This window comes from Phaethon lepturus, unplaced genomic scaffold (assembly GCF_000687285.1).
Source record: "Phaethon lepturus isolate BGI_N335 unplaced genomic scaffold, ASM68728v1 scaffold3606, whole genome shotgun sequence".
Taxonomy (NCBI): Eukaryota; Metazoa; Chordata; class Aves; order Phaethontiformes; family Phaethontidae; genus Phaethon; species Phaethon lepturus.
In genome coordinates, this window is record NW_010543934.1 from 107,233 (window position 1) to 125,005 (window position 17,773).

General features: G+C 40.1%; 1 protein-coding gene across 1 annotated transcript in view; it reads right to left on the reverse strand.

The window, feature by feature from the left end:
- SMOC2 (SPARC related modular calcium binding 2) overlaps positions 1-17,773 on the reverse strand; it is a gene marked incomplete at its 5' end in the record, with an annotated part of 119,620 nt that overhangs the window by 40,871 nt on the left and 60,976 nt on the right. Inside the window, one exon of the mRNA XM_010288487.1 lies at positions 4,689-4,875. Coding sequence (XP_010286789.1) covers positions 4,689-4,875 — 187 coding nt within the window. The remainder of the gene's footprint in view (positions 1-4,688; positions 4,876-17,773) is intronic.

The window sequence follows — 17,773 nt, forward strand, 5'->3', positions numbered from 1 at the left end:
AAAAAATTAGTTGTATCAATATAGAGAAAAAAATTAAAATCAAGAAATTAATTAATCGGATTTCAGCCCACCTAAATCTTTCCCAGAAATGAGGTCTAGACATTCCTCTTAAGCTCCAGGCAGTAATCCCACCTGCTTGTTTACCAGTACTGTAGATTCCTAAATACACCAGTCATTCTTTATTTAGCATGAAACTCCTAAAATTGAGTACTCTACTTACCCATCTGTGCTCAGAAATGTCCTCTCCAGGGATATTACTAAACATTACTTCCTTAGTACTCTATTGAGAACTGCCTGTAAGTCCAGCAAAGCTGAACAAATTAGAAATGGTGAAGACAACAGCAGATGATCTTCTGAGTATCAGTCATCAGGCAGAGCACTCATCAAGCAAAAGGAAGATTCCTGTCTAAACCATATGTATGAAATTACTTAATCCAATTTGCCAGCCTCCCAAATTTGGAGACATGCTGCAGTGAAAGACCTCCCTGTACCCCTTCTGCAGCTGAGTGTCTGTGTAGTTGCCAAACACAAGAGGCCAGCAGACCAACTAGGAAAAAATGGAGATGGAGACTGATTCTAGATCCATAGGTGATTCATGAAAGGGTTGGGAAGACCTAGATTTCCAGTCTGTATGACAGTAGAAGCCAAAATCACACACACTGCATGCACACTATACATATGAATAGGAAAGTGAGCTGGTTAATTCATGTCCAGTTTCATGAATGGTTCATCCCAATGTACAAGATGAGACCTTTAAAGGTGATCTAGTCCAACCCCCATGCAATAAGCAGGGACAGCTTTAATTAGATCAGGTCGCTCGGAGCCCCGTCCAACGTTGAATGTTTCCAGGGATGGGGATTCTACCACCTCTCTGGGCAACCTGTGCCAGTGTTTCACCACACTCATTGTGAAACATTTTTTCCTCATAGCTAGTCAAAATATGCCTTCTTTTAGTTTAAAACCATTACTCATTGTCCTGTTGCAACAGGACCTGCTTTCTTATAGGCCCCCTTTAAGTACCAGAAGGCTGCAATAAGGTGTCCCCAGAGTCTTCTCTTCTCCAGGATAAACAACCCCAACTCTTTCAGCCTGTCCTCATAGGAGAGGTGTTCCATCCCTCTGGTCATTTTGATGGCCCTCCTCTGGACCATATCCAGCAGGTCCATGTCTTTCCTGTGCTGAGGGCTCCAGAGCTGGATGCAGGACTCCAGGTGGGGTCTCACCAGAGCGGAGTAGAGGGGCAGAATCGCCTCCCTCCACCTGCTGGCCACGCTGCTTTGGATGCGGCCCAGCATATGGTTGGCCTTCTGGGCTGCGAGCACACACTGCCGGTTCATGTCCAGCTTTTCATCCATCAGTACCCCCAAGCATTTCTCCACAGGGCTGCTCTCAATCCCTTCATCCCCCAGCTTGTATCAATATCACGGTTTGTCCCGACCCAGGTGCAGGACCCTGCACTTGGCCTTGTTGAACCTCATGATGTTCACATGGGCCCACTTCTTGAGTTTGTCCAGGTCTCTCTGGATGGCATCCCATCCCTCAGGCATGTCAACTGCACCACTCAGCTTGGGGTTGGCTGCAAACTTGCTGAGGGTGCATTCGATCCCACTGTCGATGGCACTGATGAAGATATTAAACAGTACTACGATTCTATATGGCAGGAAGCCTGCACAGATGAACAAGGAGTAACTAACAAAATTCAGACTTAAAAAGGAAACATGCAAAGTTGGGAAACAGTGTCAGGTGATACAGGAGGAATATACAGACACTGTCCAAGGGTGCAGGGTTGTAGTTAGGGAAGCCAAAGCACCCTGGAGCTAAATCTGGTCATTTAAGTCATGAAAGTCAACAAGAACAATTTCTTACAAACCTATCAGCAGCAAAAAGAAAACTAGGGCAAATGTGGGCCTGCTGCTGGGCGGGATGGGGGACCTTGTGACAGAGGACTTAGAGAAGGCAGAAGTACTCAATGTTGCCTTCTCCTTGGTCTTGTAAGACCAGTTTCCAGGAATCCCAGGTCCCTGAGACCAGTAGTAATGTCTAAAGCAAGGAAGACTTACGCTCAGTGGAGAAAGATCAAGTCAGAGATTGTTTGAACAAACTGGACATACACAAATCCATGGGACCTGATGGGATGCACCAACAAGTGCTGAGGGAGCTGGCTGATGTCATTGTGAGGCCACTCTCAATTATATTTGAAAGGTCGTAGTGACTGGGGATGGTTTCTGAGGACTGGAAGAGAGCAAATGTCACTTCTATCTTCAAGAAGGGCAAGGAAGAGACAAGAATCAAGCCAGTCAGCCTTACCTCACTTCCTGAGAAGTGATGAAGCAAATACTCCTAGAAGCTATCTCAAAACATATGAAGGACAAGAAGGTGATTGAGAGTAGTCAGCATGGATTTATGAAGAGGAAATCACGCTTGGTCAACCTTGCAGTCTTCTATGATGAGATTACTTGCTCGGTGGATGAGGGGAGAATAACAGATACTGTTTAGCTTAATTTTAGCAAGGCTTTTGAGACTATCTCTGATTACATTCTCATAGACAAACTGATGAAGTAAGTGCTAGATAAATGAACAGTGAGGTGTGTTGAAAACTGGCTGAACTGACAGTCTCAAAGAGTTGGGATCAGCAGCACAAATTTCACCTGGAAACCAGTCACAAGTGGAGTGCCCCAGAGTTCAATACTAGAGCAAATATTGTTTAACCTCTTCATTAATGATCCAGATGCTGGGAAAGAGAACAAGTTTAGCAAGTTTACAGATGATACAAAATGGGGAGGAGTGGCTGATACAACAAATTTTTGTGCTGCCATTCACAGGAACCTCAACAGGCTGGAGAAATGGGCTGGCAGGAATCTCATGAAGTTCAAAAAAAGGCAAATGCAAGATTCCTGCACCTGGGGAAGATTAACCCTCTGCACCAGCACGGGATGGGGCCAACCAGCTGGAAAGCAACTTTGCGGCAAGGGCCTGGGATTTCTAATGGGCACCAAGCTGAATATGAGTCAGGGCAGCAATGTGCCCTTGCAGCAAAGGCGGCCAAGAGTGTCCAGGGCTGTATTAGGAATACTATTGCCAGCGGATCAAGGGAGGTGATCCTTCCCCTCTCATTCGCACTGGTGAGACGTACCTGGAGCATTGGATTCAGCTCTGGGCTCCCCAAACAAGAGAGACATGGACATACTGGAGTGGGTCTAGCAAAAGGCCATGAATATGATTAAGGGACTGGAGCATTTGACATAATAAGGAAAGGATGAGAGAACTTAGACCGTTCAGCCTGAGGAAGAGAAGGCTTAGGGAGGATCTTACTCAAGTCTATAAATACCCAAAGCGGGGAAAATAAAGAAAATGGAGCCAGACTCTTTCCAGTGATGTCCAGTGACAGGAAAAGAGGCAACGGGCACAAAATGAAATACATGAAATTTCATTTAAATATTAAGAAAAACTTTTTTTTTTTAACTGTCATGGTGATGAAACACTAGGACAGGCTGCCCAGAGAGGTTGTGGACTCTCCAACCTTTGAGATATTCAAAGCCCAACTGGACATGGTCCTGAGCAATCTACTTGACCTTGCATTGAGTAGAGGGGTTGCACAAGAGAATGTCCAGATGTCCGTGACAATCTCCTCAAACAAACCTAGGGGTGGAGAACAGAGAAATAGCAGAAAAGGGAGCCTCTGGGATCTCTAGAGGTCATCTCTAGGTCCTCATACAGTATGTGTACTGATCCTACCATTTCAGGACAAAATTTGGAGTCTTTTGTTTTGACAGTTTATGGATCTCAACTTCCCAGAAACAGCAAATCAACAGTAACTTTATCATCTTCACTTCAGCTGGTAATGTAACTGGCATGGTCTAGACTATAGTATAAACAGGTATCAGTATATCAGCACCTGAAGAATATGTGAAAAACACTCCTCAGGAATATAGTATTTTACAGCAAGTGGCCTACAATGTTTTTTCACAAACTTTATGTAAATGATAAAAAAATTATTTTTGCTTAAGCTTGAAAAGATTTATGATTGCATCAAGATACCCATATTGCCCACATGCTTTATAGGAGTTTCTATGGCATTCCTACAAGGGCCAGACCTCAATAACCAGCCTAAATAACATCCTTTGGAACTTGATACTTGCCTTGCCTGCATCTGCTCTATGTGGCTTACAATACTTTACCATGTATCCGGCTCAGCTGAGACTACTGAACTCCACGCTTCTTTTAATAACACACTAAAATGATATTTCCTCTCTATGGGTTCCCAAGCAGTTGTTCCATCAAAGCCAGTCATATGAAATAGTTGAGGAGGTTGCTGGAAAAATAACTGAACATTTCTGAGGTTGGACGTGGTTTCTATCATAGACCGTCTTACTTGGTTCTTCTATGCTCAGGCTAAGGAGTGTGAGGTTTCCTCTGGGCTTATTCATTATCTGCTCTAAGTCTTGTCTTCCCAGCACAAAATAGAAGTAAAAAAAGGACAAGGGGAGCAAATTGGCTGTGATACTGCAGTGAAAGAATGTGTGGCCATCTGGCCTTAACTTTTGATGTCTCTTAGAAATATTTCACTTCATAGTGGAAGAAACCTATATGACATAATTCCACCAGTAATAGAAATCTACATGCTAGCACATGCACACTAAGGCATTTTCTCACTACAACTTTTGAGCACTGAATGTGTATTCCCTTACCTGGTTGATGTACCAGGGATGGGGCGTCCCGTATCCACCAGGACACACCAGCAGTAGCCCGTGGAAGGATGGCACTGCACTGGTTTGTAGAGGCCGCCCTGAGCACACTCTGGAATGAACACGTTGTCTTTCTGGGGCTGTTTAGCTTCCTCCAGGGCTGACTGGAGTTCTTGATCACATGATGATGCTTTTGGAAGGAAAAGAAAAAAATTACTGAAGAAGCTATACAGAAAGGGCCTACTAGATTTATCAAACAGTTTTTATATCTTTCTTTGATTGCATGTAAAGATTGTATTTGAAAAGGCTTGATACAGCTCAAATACAAGCTGCATTGGTTTATGCTGTATACTGTTAGGAACTTTAGTTTCCTTTTCATGCAGTTGCTTCATAATAGAGTCCTAATAATATCCTGACACCCCCTTTCCTATACTAGATATAATCTATGGATAACTAAGTACTTTCTCTGCCGCCTGAAAAAAATCCTCACCCACTGTACAGTCCCTAAACTACCGATTCTTTTTAGAGGGAACAGTAAAAATGGAACTTCTTAGGATTCCTTATATGAAATATTCATCTAGCTATTCATTTAGATTTTTATATTCTGCTCTTTCTTTCCAGTTTTGGAACAACCTCTTAATACAGTGAAAATTCTTCCACATTCTTTTCTGGTGATTCTGGTATTGGTGATGTATCATTTGCTCTGGAGACCAAAGACCCACAAGAAAAAGTAATACATTTTTATCTCTTCATTAACAATATGTCCCAGATCTCTTCTGGATGTGACAAAAGCTTACATGTCTACACATACCTAGTCTTCATGTGAAGCAGGGTGCAAAAAGCAGAAACCCCAGGGCCTGAGAATGCCAACCAGTTCACACCAATCAGTAAAAAAATACCTCTGCTGAGGATTTTTGATCACCACTAAACTGGTATATGTGGCACTGCAGAGATAATAAATGAGGCAGACTATTTACTCAAGCCATTATTTCTCCAGGAGCTTTAAAGTCAGTCTCCTATCATGTGAAAATTAGATGGTTAATAAAACAGCTTCTGTATAATTCCCAAACTAATCCAGTGAACAAAAATTAAATATTTGAAAAACAAGAATGTTAAGCACTCTACAAACACACAAATTACAGACAGGAATATTGCAAGTTACTAGAATTTCAGTCAATAAAAGATTCTCTTCAGTTAAAGAGAAGTTGTTTTAATGTTACAAAAAAAAAAATCTGTGCGTAATATTTGCTCTACTTTCAAGTCAGTTAAAGACTAGTGACACACTTATTCTCTGAATCTCTAGTAGGATTTACTTCTTGATTTTTCACAGTTCAGCCCACAGAACAATAAGATGAATTCTGACTGCATTTTCTAGCAACAAGTATTTGTAATGAGTTTTAGCTTCAGTCTAATCTCATTTACTCTTATTCACGGGGTTCAGAAAATGCTTTGCAAATTGTGGGCAAAAACTGACAGAAAGTCACTACTTATGTCCAGAATGCTTCTGCTTCTTGACAGCTTCTAGCCAATGCAGATGACCAAAATCAGTAAGATTTCTGTTGCAGGGGAAAAGGTGGCAGGAAGTTAAACACCTTCATACTTTAAGTGACACACAATTCCATCTATACAATGGCCTGGTTTCCAAAACAGTGTGTTTTGTTCCAATCCACACAAAAGGTTTAAAAAACAAGCATATCACTTGCTAACTTGATTACAGGGCACAAATGGAGTGTTTCTTCAGTTCTTTGGTTGAATTTTTATTTTTGCCTCTTTTGTTTCATACAGTATTTGAGCAGGACAGCTAGACAAATTCATTGATGTTGCATGTTTTTGTGTTGGTCTACCCACTGACATAATCAGAGATTGAATAACTCGCAAAGCACCAGTGTTTAGACAATAAATTGTACTTAGAGAATCCGTGCAGTGAAGACAGAAAGGATCCTTTAAAAAAGGGAAATAGCTAATTATTTGCATGTTAAAACCTTCACAGAAATAGCTATGATTTCAGAAATTAGAAATCCATCGCCAACATCCTCACAGAGTAGCCAAAATGAATCTTTCCCTCAGTGAACCTGGATTATGATGAGTATCAAGTTGCAAGGTAGGACAACGCTGGAAAGCACATCACTTAGCTTAGTTGTTCACTTTTTATGTTTTGTATATAATAAAGAAAAAAGGAACAAATGGGGTGAAGCAGCTGCAGTGAGAGGGAGGAAATCATTACTCCTCTTTAAACTCCACCACATTCTTTTCTCTGTCGTACTGATAAAGCTTGGGACCATTCCATTAACTACTGTGACCTCCTCTTGTTTTGCATCCTTGTAACTAGCAACAAAATCTGGCAGATGTGCAGGTATTATTTATCTCTCTCAAACTCAGAGGAGCGATACATTTTCATGCTCTCAGTTTTGTTTAGAAAATACATTGGTGTATAGTGACTAGATAGTCAGTCTATCCAGACAGAAAAAACGTAGCAGCATGGAGAGGGTGTGAGGGAGAATCCCCAGTGCAGAAGCAGATACGGAGTGTTTCAGCTGTGAGCATAAGCTACACCACCTAATTTCTGGGAAAATCTAGTTTCCACCGATTGAAACAACCAGCAAAGGATTGCACTGCTGACTGAAAACCACTGGAGTCACAGGCCAGTGTAGTCACCTGCGTTGTGGTGATTTAGGAGCTGGTGTTACAGACCTAGATAAATGGTCTTTACTCTCCTGGTTGACTTGCTGAGGCAAGGTTTTCTACAAGCTGCTGCTCAAGCTAGAAATTTGTCTCTTTTGCACTAAGTTAAGTTTGTTCTGGTTCTTTTTCTCCCTTATGTCTGGTTTTAAGTCTCAGAGGTAGAGAAAAGCAGTAATATGGGAGAGAGATCAAAGGAGGGTTGCAAATGTGGCTTATGGCTTTAGGAGGGACAGTTAGAAGACTGATAAAACTTAACATTGCAAGTGAGACTGGAAACAGGACACCAGTGACAGTAATCAAAGGAAGGTTTAAAGATAAAAAGGAATGTTTTTCACGGCAGAATTCTATGAAAAATGGAGAAAAAAGCAGGATTCGTACCAAACACCGTGGTAGAAGGGGTAGAAGCCCTGTAACTGGGAGGACTCTAGTGATGAAAAGTCTGCCATTGAAAAGCAGCATCAGCACAGGCATTCAAGACAAAAAAAAATATATAAAGGAAACTACGGTATTTTCAGGAAGGACTTTACCCTTCTTGGAACCTTTAATTTCTTACTTTTCCCATACAGATAGGAAATTGTAACAAGAAGAGGAATTGATCATCAGTCCTAAATTAGCTGTCAGACAAAATGTAGATTATTTTTGACAAATTGGAAAAAATATAAATTAGTGTGATGGACACTATGTCTGTCAGTTCTCTATGTGCCAAATGACTGACCTTTATTACAAATCTGCTGAAGCCAGTTCATTCATTTTATTCACCAAAAGTGCAGAATAGTTTACTATTTTCCTCCCTTACACAATGGCTAATGAGCTTCAGGTCAGCTGTCAGGCAATCTGCTTAGTGACTGCCCAAGAGAGTAATTTCTGCAGAGCCCAATGCTTTTGGATGCTTTTGACATGACCATTTGTGCCACCATTACTACTTCCATGTTTGTTTTCCCCACTGTTCCTACATAAAGGAAAACTGCTCTGAAGCGCATACCTATAATCCTGCCTGCTTTTCCCCAAACCAGCATATTAGTCCTCTGTGTAATTTCCTCTCTGAGGCAACCATTCATTCCCTTTCAAACTTTTCTTTCAATTATTTACAACAGGAGTACTGGAAAGATGCAATTGTAGCTCGGTAATGACTAGGAGCTCTTATCACAGAGCTACCATACGGCTGCAAATAATTGCCTTTGTAATATCACAAACGTTCATTTCCCAGGAGAACCAGTGATAAATCTCATTAACTTGAAAATGCCTGACAGTTTGTCCAAATATTCTGACAACAGCTATGATCTGGAACCATAACAGATAGATACCAGAAGTTCATCGAGTGAACAGTAAGGAAAAAGATCTATGCCACAATAAAAGTAGGGTAAATACCTTACTAAAATGCAACAAACTTTCTATGAAACATGTTACTACAACAACATTACTTGTGGGAAGAGAAAAGCACTGACACTCCAGCTTCTTTTCAGAGAATATGTTTACTCTGTCACTATTTCACTTAGTTCTTTCAGTTTTGTCTTGCTGGAAAAAAAGAGATGCTTTTCCAAGCACCTTAGTTCAATAAAATAGTTAGACGTGGCTGAAAAATCCTTTCCACATAGTCTACCATGCTAGCCAGCCACACTGTAGCTCAGCTGGGATCCTTAATTTCAGATTGATAAACCTTCCTGCAGTTTCTACCCAAAACTATATTTTATTCCAGGTTCATAAGCATTAGTGATTCAACACACAATTTTCAATCATGTAAGGAAATATGCAGTTTACAGGAGCTTTTGTACCACGCAATGATGACCTACTCACTCTGAAAAAGGAATTTTTGAATGATGAAGTAAAACTCTTGCTCACCACCAAGAATGAGTTTAGAAATCTGCTTTAAATGTAACGTATGTTGCTCTTCCTATGTCATATTGCTATTCCATTTCTTCCCTTTTAACTTTAAATGTTAATTACTAAATATACTTTTCCTGTTCTGGTTCAAGATGCCTTCATAGTCCATCAGAAACAACCAGCTGAAATGCTGCATCTTCTGTCAATGAGAAACATACTTCAGCTAATGACAAACTCTGTGGATAAGCTTCATGTTTTGTATAAAATCTTCAGTCAATTCTTGTTCCCAATTACCCCTAAGAAAACAGTCTGGATTTCAATGAATTGAGTTAATTTACATGAACAGAATAATACCTCAATAGTAGTAGGGTATAACATTGTAAATCCTTATTTATTAAAGATTCCATTTATTAATCTCTGGTGGGTTATTTAAACTATTAATTAATGTTTACTAGGGGATGTTCTAGAGTAGAGAAGAGGTGGCTTTTCTGGAAAAGTCATTCTGAATAAGCTATGTAACTGTGCATTTGTCTGTGGCAGATCTAAAAGACCGAGCACCGTATTATGTAAGTTATAATAATCATCTTGATAGTCTTGCAACAGGAGATGTTTTAGCCCCTTGTTTCAGAAATTCTGACAGTTGCTGTGCTGTCTCTTATCACAGCTTCTCCCAACATGTGGAATTTCATGATTACAAATAATTTTGACTTTTTTTTTGCTTAAATGTAAATCTCTCTATTTATGTCTAAATTTCAGCATGTTCTGCAGAAACAAGTTGCCAAATCTGCAGAAAATTACAAAGGCGTCTGTATGCTACTTTAACATTTCCTGCCACTACACAAACATTTCCTTCCAATTTCCTTAACCCCACAATGTGTATATGACAAACAGAATCCATTCCAAGAAATTCTGTTTTCTGCTGGTTCCTTCTCTGTCCTTTTCTCATTACCATAATGGGCATGAAAGGACAATTTAGACAGCCTGGTTTCCAGGGTAAAGGGATCTTTTATTAGGGCTTGAAGCGCCATATCCTCTATAGAAGTTAGGTAAAAAGAAACCTGTGTACAAAACTACTCCGAAAAGTGATACGCATGCTCTGGAGGAGTGCAGTATAACATCAGAGACAGTTAGTATTGCAGTTCTCCCATGTTTCTGAGAGCATATACAGACAGAATATATTCATGTCTAAATTTCAGTATACAGAGTATACACACATACATACGTACATGGAGTATACATACATACGTACATAGAGTATACATACAATACATAAATTGTGTGAAAATTTCTGCTAATCAAAATTTAATGCAAATCATCTGTCTGTCCTTGTTAAGTAATCCTAACTTAGGCACCCCTTTAGAACATTTCAAATACTGATTTACACAAGTTTTGTGCTAATTTATTTTGAAACCATAATAATTAGGATGGATAGTCATCGTATTGACACCCATGCAACTCTCCAACAAATTTACATCTCACGAGGATAAGAATTTGATCCATTTGCTTAGGATGAACCTTCCTTGACCCAGTGAAGTTAATAGGCCCTGAGGAAACTGATTACAATGTGTTTTTATATTTTCAACTAGTTTTCATCGTCTTCAAATTTCATTGAATGGATTTCCACTTATACTACATCAAATTGTATTTCCACATATGACAAGAATGTTCACTTTAGAAAGGCAGTGGGAAGCAGGATCATTTCTATTCAAGTTATCTTTTCTCTGAAGAGGAATTTATGTTGACTGGATGGCAAAATGATCCATTAGAGCAGTGTCCCTGTTATTCCTAACTCCAGCATATATGCACCTTCAAGGTAAACTAGCGGGTTCTTTACCTGTAGCTGACCAATTTCATCACCCAGAATCCATCATGTCTGTTCGTGCTATAAACACAGCTAATGCAAATGACAAAAATTCCCTAAATTATTTCATTCTAGTGAAGGAGAGGTGTAACTCCATGGTTTCATATTCTTTCAGGGTTTCCAGCTTTCGTTTAGACCCTCTCTAGCATGACAGACTCCGTCTCTGAAGAGGTAGATGAGGTGGTATAATGCAGTTTAAGATGCCACCTTCATACCTTTTATGTACACAGAGTTATTTCCTCATCCCTCATGGTCAGGGTATGGACATCTCAGACCAATCTTTCTAAAGAAGACCTCTTCTTACAAGAACTTGTCTGCCTGCCCGCTCTTGACAGTTTCAAATGAACTCTTGCAGCTCAATGTCACAAACTAATGCAGGAAGCTCATGCTACTAGCTTCTTATAAAGACTATTCATTAACCTAAATCAAAGAAAGAGTATTTATGTGGCTCAATCTTCCCCCAGTAGAAATCCATGGAAAAATACCCACTAAATTCAATGGACAATACATCAGGCCTCAGCTGAAAATATTCGTATGCACACATGTTTCCAGTTAAGCCCAATATTTGCTCATGGACCAAGTACTGATTGTAAGGAATAGGTAACATTAATAAAAACTCAACCTTAGTCTCAACATCTAGATGGCAACCAAAACCTAAGACTAAATTACAGTTATTAATACTCATTTGGCATCACATGTTTTGATTTACATTAGGTTCAGATACACATCAGCATGAGGGTTCTCAAGGCCTGGAGAAAGCTGGCAACATTCCTACCCATATTTTTTCTTGTTTTTGAAAACTTGTGGGAACCAAATATTTCAGGCCCCTTGTGTGCATTTGCAGAGTGCTTTCAATGTACAACTGATCACTATTTTGCACTCTTAGAGCTTGGGTAGATGATTGTGGCTAAACACAAAGCTCATGGCTTCAACACAGCCCTAAAGATTAATTTATGTACTTTACTCCACTGAACAAAGCAGGATAAATCACAGACAGATGCTCTCATTTATCTATGTGGTTTCATATGCAAAGACACCACAATACACAACAAGGATCATCTGGAAATGCACCGAGCCCATCGAAACAAAGATCTAAAACACAGAGACTACCAAGCCCCCATTTAGCTTTGCCTGAAAAGAACATGATCACAGCCAATCTAATCTACCTGTATAAACGAGGATTTTCTCAGCTTTTACCCCACGCATAAGAGGAAATATCGTTTTCTATTATTGCTAGGTATGGCTGTCTCATCCTGCCAAAGCAGAGCAGCACCATAACGTTCAAACTGCAAAACCAAACAAACAAAAAAAGCCACCACCCAAAATTGCAGCAAATTAAAATCACTGACTTTTCCCAAACACAGTGACTAGCTGGCCAGTTTGCTATAGCAATCTAAAGGCTCATTCATTAAACAAAATTGCGCAAAGCTACCATTCTTGCTGTATGAGTATATTGACCAGCAAATGTTAGTCTTCTGCCAGTGGAAAAATAACTCATTTTTAAATATTTGAAGTGAAAATAAAGTTGATTCATTTTTTCCACAGAGCTGTGAAAATTAAAGTCTTTGCCAGGTGAGCTGAGGGTAAGTATTAGTTTGAAGAACTCTACTAAAAATTACAAAACAAAATGTGCAAACTGGGGTGCCTAAATTCATACTTTGGCACTTAAATAAGCCAGCCAGCTTACAGGAATATTTATCAAACCAGCACTCCCCCTCAGTGAAACAGGAGTGGTTTCTGTTCACCATTTGGGAAACTGAGATATTGACAGCAGTGCCTGGATATGACTTTGGATACTTGACTTTAGGCACCCAAGTAATTTTAATTTCAGAAGTGTACAGTGGCTGCAGTTTGTGCCACGTTCCTGCCATTGGTCCACACTGCTAATACTGTTGGCCCTAGGCAGTGTTTTCCAGCCTTATTGCTTAGCTCCTGCCTGAGGTGGCTGCACTCCACCTACCCTTTATTTTCTAAGTATCGACTCATTTCCAACCACCTTACAGACAGAAGCCAGCAGAAGCCAGGACTTCTGGCTGTTTTATGGGAATGTGATCCAAGGCGCACCGTTAAAAAATATGCAGATATATTTTTTTTTTAAAAAAGAGACTATTATTTTGCATTTAGGTAGTTCTCCTTTACATGTCTCAGAGTATCTTACAAAATGGTCAATATACTATGCACCTCTGTTCAGTTCATAGCAGACTGGATGGGCATTATAGATTGGTAAGGATTTGGCCCTCTGACACTGATCAGGAATACAGAGATTAAACAGGCTGTTGAAACAGAAATTCTCCTTTCATCCTCACTGTTTCAGGGAGCGTTACTTTGACAGTCATAATGCAAAAGTTTATGCTACCATCATTCCCACTGCCTCTTCTGTGGCTAAGCAGACTGATTCCACCTCCAGGTCTCTCAGATATGTGCCCTTCAAACCTGCCTCATTTGAAAAATCCCAACATTTAAACATTGTACTAATGCTGAGAATATAATTGCACCCTTAAAAGCTAATTAATCACAGATGAATAAAAAACTGGCGACTTTTATACTGCTCTTCTTCGTCTTGTCAAAGAGAAGGCAAGAAGCAGGTGGAAAATAAGTATGCATATTATTGCTCATGTCTCTAATTGCAAAAACCGTGTTGTGCAATGAGAAGTCTTTTAATAGAGCAAGAAGCAAATTCTGTAAAGCGGTATCACCTGTTGAGTCACACTGCTCCCGGAATGCATTAACTCTTGTCCTCAGTATGAGATTTAACAAATAACATGAACATTAAGCCTAGTGAAAAGGTAATGGCACTGCTTTAACCCTGCACAAATCCAAAGACTCATCTTAGATTAAGATAAGTTCTACAGATCATTTGCCCCCCAGCACACTATATCCAAACCACACTATGTAGCATGTAGGAAGTCAGTATTCCTATCAGGAGAGGTACAGGATTCACACAGAAGACTGTTTACTGATTTCAGTCAAGTTTTGTGTGCAATAAAGAGGATGAGCCAAAGAAGAGTAAAAGCCAATGAGAATATTCTACTATTTCCTTCAGCTCCAACAACTTTTTAATATAGTTCTATGTAGCTCTTTCTTTTTTTTTTTTTTTTCCTTGTCTCATATGGCCATGGTTAAACAACTCAGCTTGTGCTCTGGTTTCAAGAGCAAAGCCAAATCTTTGGCTTGGCTTTACCTTCAAACTTTGGAGAAAAACAAGGGCCATCTGAATTAAAAATAAAAATGCCGATTCCATCCCACTTTCATCTCTGTTTTCAAAAAGAAATAATTCTCTGAAGTGTAGATAATGCTAAATACGGTGTGATAGTGAAACATCCCTATGCTTTTGAAGAATGGAAGACCCCCTATCATATTGAAAATCCCAGGCCACAATTTCTACTCCTGTAAGCTGGAACCATTCCACTGTACACAGTAGGGATCACCAACAGAAAAGTCGGTCCCTAGCACGTCCAGAGCAATTTTAAAGGCTTTTTAGATGATGCATAGTAGCAAAGTCAAAGACTTTTTTAACCAGTAAAATTAGAGTTTTAAAGTGTGACTAATGATCTTTAATCCTTTACAACCCATGGTTACTTTAAGTGCTTAGAAGATTATTATTTTTAAGTGTTTAATGTACCCCACAAATGACCTGTACCAATGAAATAAGTCTTGCATAAATACTTCCCAACAATCCACTGTGTGTGAGAGTAAAGAACAGGTTTCAGAAAGTGTTATTTTTCAAAGTGTTTGCTTAGCTTTTTTCCCACAAATATTTTCAACCCTTTCAGACCTGCTCATATCCTGTGTCCCCACACACACATGCACATCTACCTCAGGCCTCAGTTATTTTGAAGCTCTCTATGGCCAACAGAGAAAATCCAAAGGACTGGTTTTGGCAGAACTGTTCAAATAAAACAGCTTCTAAATGTTTAACTTTCCCAGATAACGAGCATCACAGGACACAGCAATGCTGCACTCGGTTACCTAATAAGGAAACATTTTTATTATCACTTATGTGAAGATAGTCCTGTTATTCTTTCTACATATTATACATTGTATGCTTTGTTTTCTTTTTAATTTGGGAAGATTAAAGGTTGATGGCTTGAAAATAACACAAAAGGAAGCTCAGAGCATGACGGTCCCAGGATGCTGTGAAGCTGTTGCAACCGGAGCTGTTGCTGATTAAATCTATTGTTATAAAGCATTCTGGGCCAAACCAATTAACCACTAGCATAATTAATGAAGTCCACAAGGGCCTTTAGTGGGACTTGTTTTCATCAATCAGGAGGAACAAACACAGGCTAAAGACTGGAAAAGCCTGTGTATTTACAAACCTGCTTGCCTTAGATCATGCTTGTGACTAACTACAGTACAGTCCCATAGCAAATACCACTGAATACTGGAAATTTTACCTCGTACATGTTGGCTCATTTAAAGATAACATGGAGGTGAAGACACAGGCTCTCCCTTGCATCAAAGTCATAGGCATCCTTTTTTTGCTTGTGTTCTACATATATATTTATTGCAGTCATGCAATGGCAAGTACAGTTTGCAGAAAGAAGGAGAGGAATTTTTGAAGTCGACAATCAGTTGCAAGGAAAAAGAGTGAAAATCCAATGTCATGATTTATGTGAATGAAACAAAGAAACCAACAAGCAAAACAAAAGGCAGGAAGTCTAGATGCAAAATTGAAATGGAGATAAAGGGTTTAGGATGTGCTTTTTCATTTGGAGAAATGCAACTATTTCAACCGGTTAGTACAACATCTTTTTCTTCCTTTCTACCTCCTATACTTTATAAATCTGTAAAGCTCCCTATTGTATTCAATAGTCCTGTACTAGACACTATAGCAACCATCTCTCTGCTGAAACTTTTGCTCGTGCTTGCATTGATCTGCCCGGACTGCAGCAGCCTCCCACAGGCAGAGCCAGGGTTGGAGCCCTGGAGCTCCTGGCCAGCTGCCCTGAATGTAAGCAACGAAACCGCGCTGCCTCCCTGCACTCGCTGACGTCAGATGCTTGCGCGTGCAGTACTTTGTAGGCTGCTTAAGTCTCCCCAGTGACATCCTGGGGAAGTAAAAGCAATGCAGGATATAGGCCAAGACCCCGAGCACCGGTCATTCAGACTAATGGTGTTGATGTTACGACACTTGCAGTGAGTTTTATTCAAAAAATACAAATGAACTTCCACAAAAAAACCTCACAGCCTTGGCTATGGAAACATTCCCACTTAGAAAAGCACTGGATTAATGCCAAAAATATACTCCACTAACTTCAGGATCAAACACCCAGTTGCCCCCCGCAGTTTTGTATCCTTCAGTATCCTGCAGCGCAGATACCCCAACTGGACAAGGTACCCTGAAATGGTCTCTGAAACCCGGCATAGATAGGTAATGACACCTTTCCATGCTTACTCAGTCTAGGAATCAAACTCTCCTATCCATTGCACTGTTCATTTGGTTGGTCCTTAGAACTCTCAGTCTCAAAACCAATCTGAGTCACTGCATTTTCAGAATACAGCCTGCAAATTCATAGCATGGTCTACAGTCTTTACTCCTTGGTTATTTTGCTCATAAGGCTTCCAGTTTATGCCTTTGGCTGCAATAGTCAAAAAGAGAAGGTGGAACAATAGGCACGTGAGAAATCAGTGTTACAAGAAAAGCCTAAAACAGCTGCATTTGAGATTGAAGAATGATACCTAGGCAAAAATCGAGAAGTATGCACTGAGGATCAGCTATTGACAGCAGATTGCAAAGAAAGGACTGGAGACAGAACTCTGTGCGTGCAACCAACAGTGGGGATGATTAATTATGCTAGAAATAATAAATACAATGATAAAAATGCATAAGGCTCCAATAAAAGCAAGTATGAAAAAAGATTAATTAACCTTAAAGATAGCATTCTGACCCACAAACTTTCTTACTCAGTTAACCAGGGGACAAAACAATCCAAAGCAAGGGATTTTTCCTCTAGCCTTGCTGTGGACAGGGGATGCTCCACGTAAGTGTCACACAGGCTCACTCAGACAAGTGTATTGAGCAGGTAACTGCACCATGACATCCTTGAGGCTAGCACTACGGTTAGTTATGTGACACTATATTCTCAGACAGGCATGAAGGTAGTCATGAATATTCAATGCTTCTGAATATAAATATGCTTCAATATGCAAAGCATATCACCTCATCTGGAGAGAATGGAGTTTGTATGGAGAGGTAATAAAGAGGGAATACTTTGTTCACTCATTCAGCTGGTAATACAAGTGGAGCAGCTGAGCCCTTGTGCTGACACACAAAGTCAAGAGGAGCCCCAGCTATGCAACAGCAGCAGGATTGGGGTGGACTGTCCTATTATCACTGATCCAGCAGACTGGTATACCACACACTAGCTACTTAAAGGAGTGTGCAGTGTTTCCAAGAGAGGCAATAACACCATCATCAGTCCTGTACCACTAATGTCCCCGTTTAGAGGAAAATTAAAAGAAAACTAAAAAAACTTCTCCAGGCCTGATTCTCTTCTCTCCTTACAAGGCACCACCCTTCTAACTGCAGCGGAGTCACTCCTATTTACACTGCTCTGAGCAAAATGAGGCTTCTTGCCTGCTGAAACTAAACTGTCTCCTCCTACAGTCATTTGCTATTATTATATGGGACTGTTTAGTTGAAGGGATGAACTACAGGATGTGTGACTACATTAGAAGTCACTGTTTCATACTTGGGATGTTGGTAGGGACAGGGGGAGCA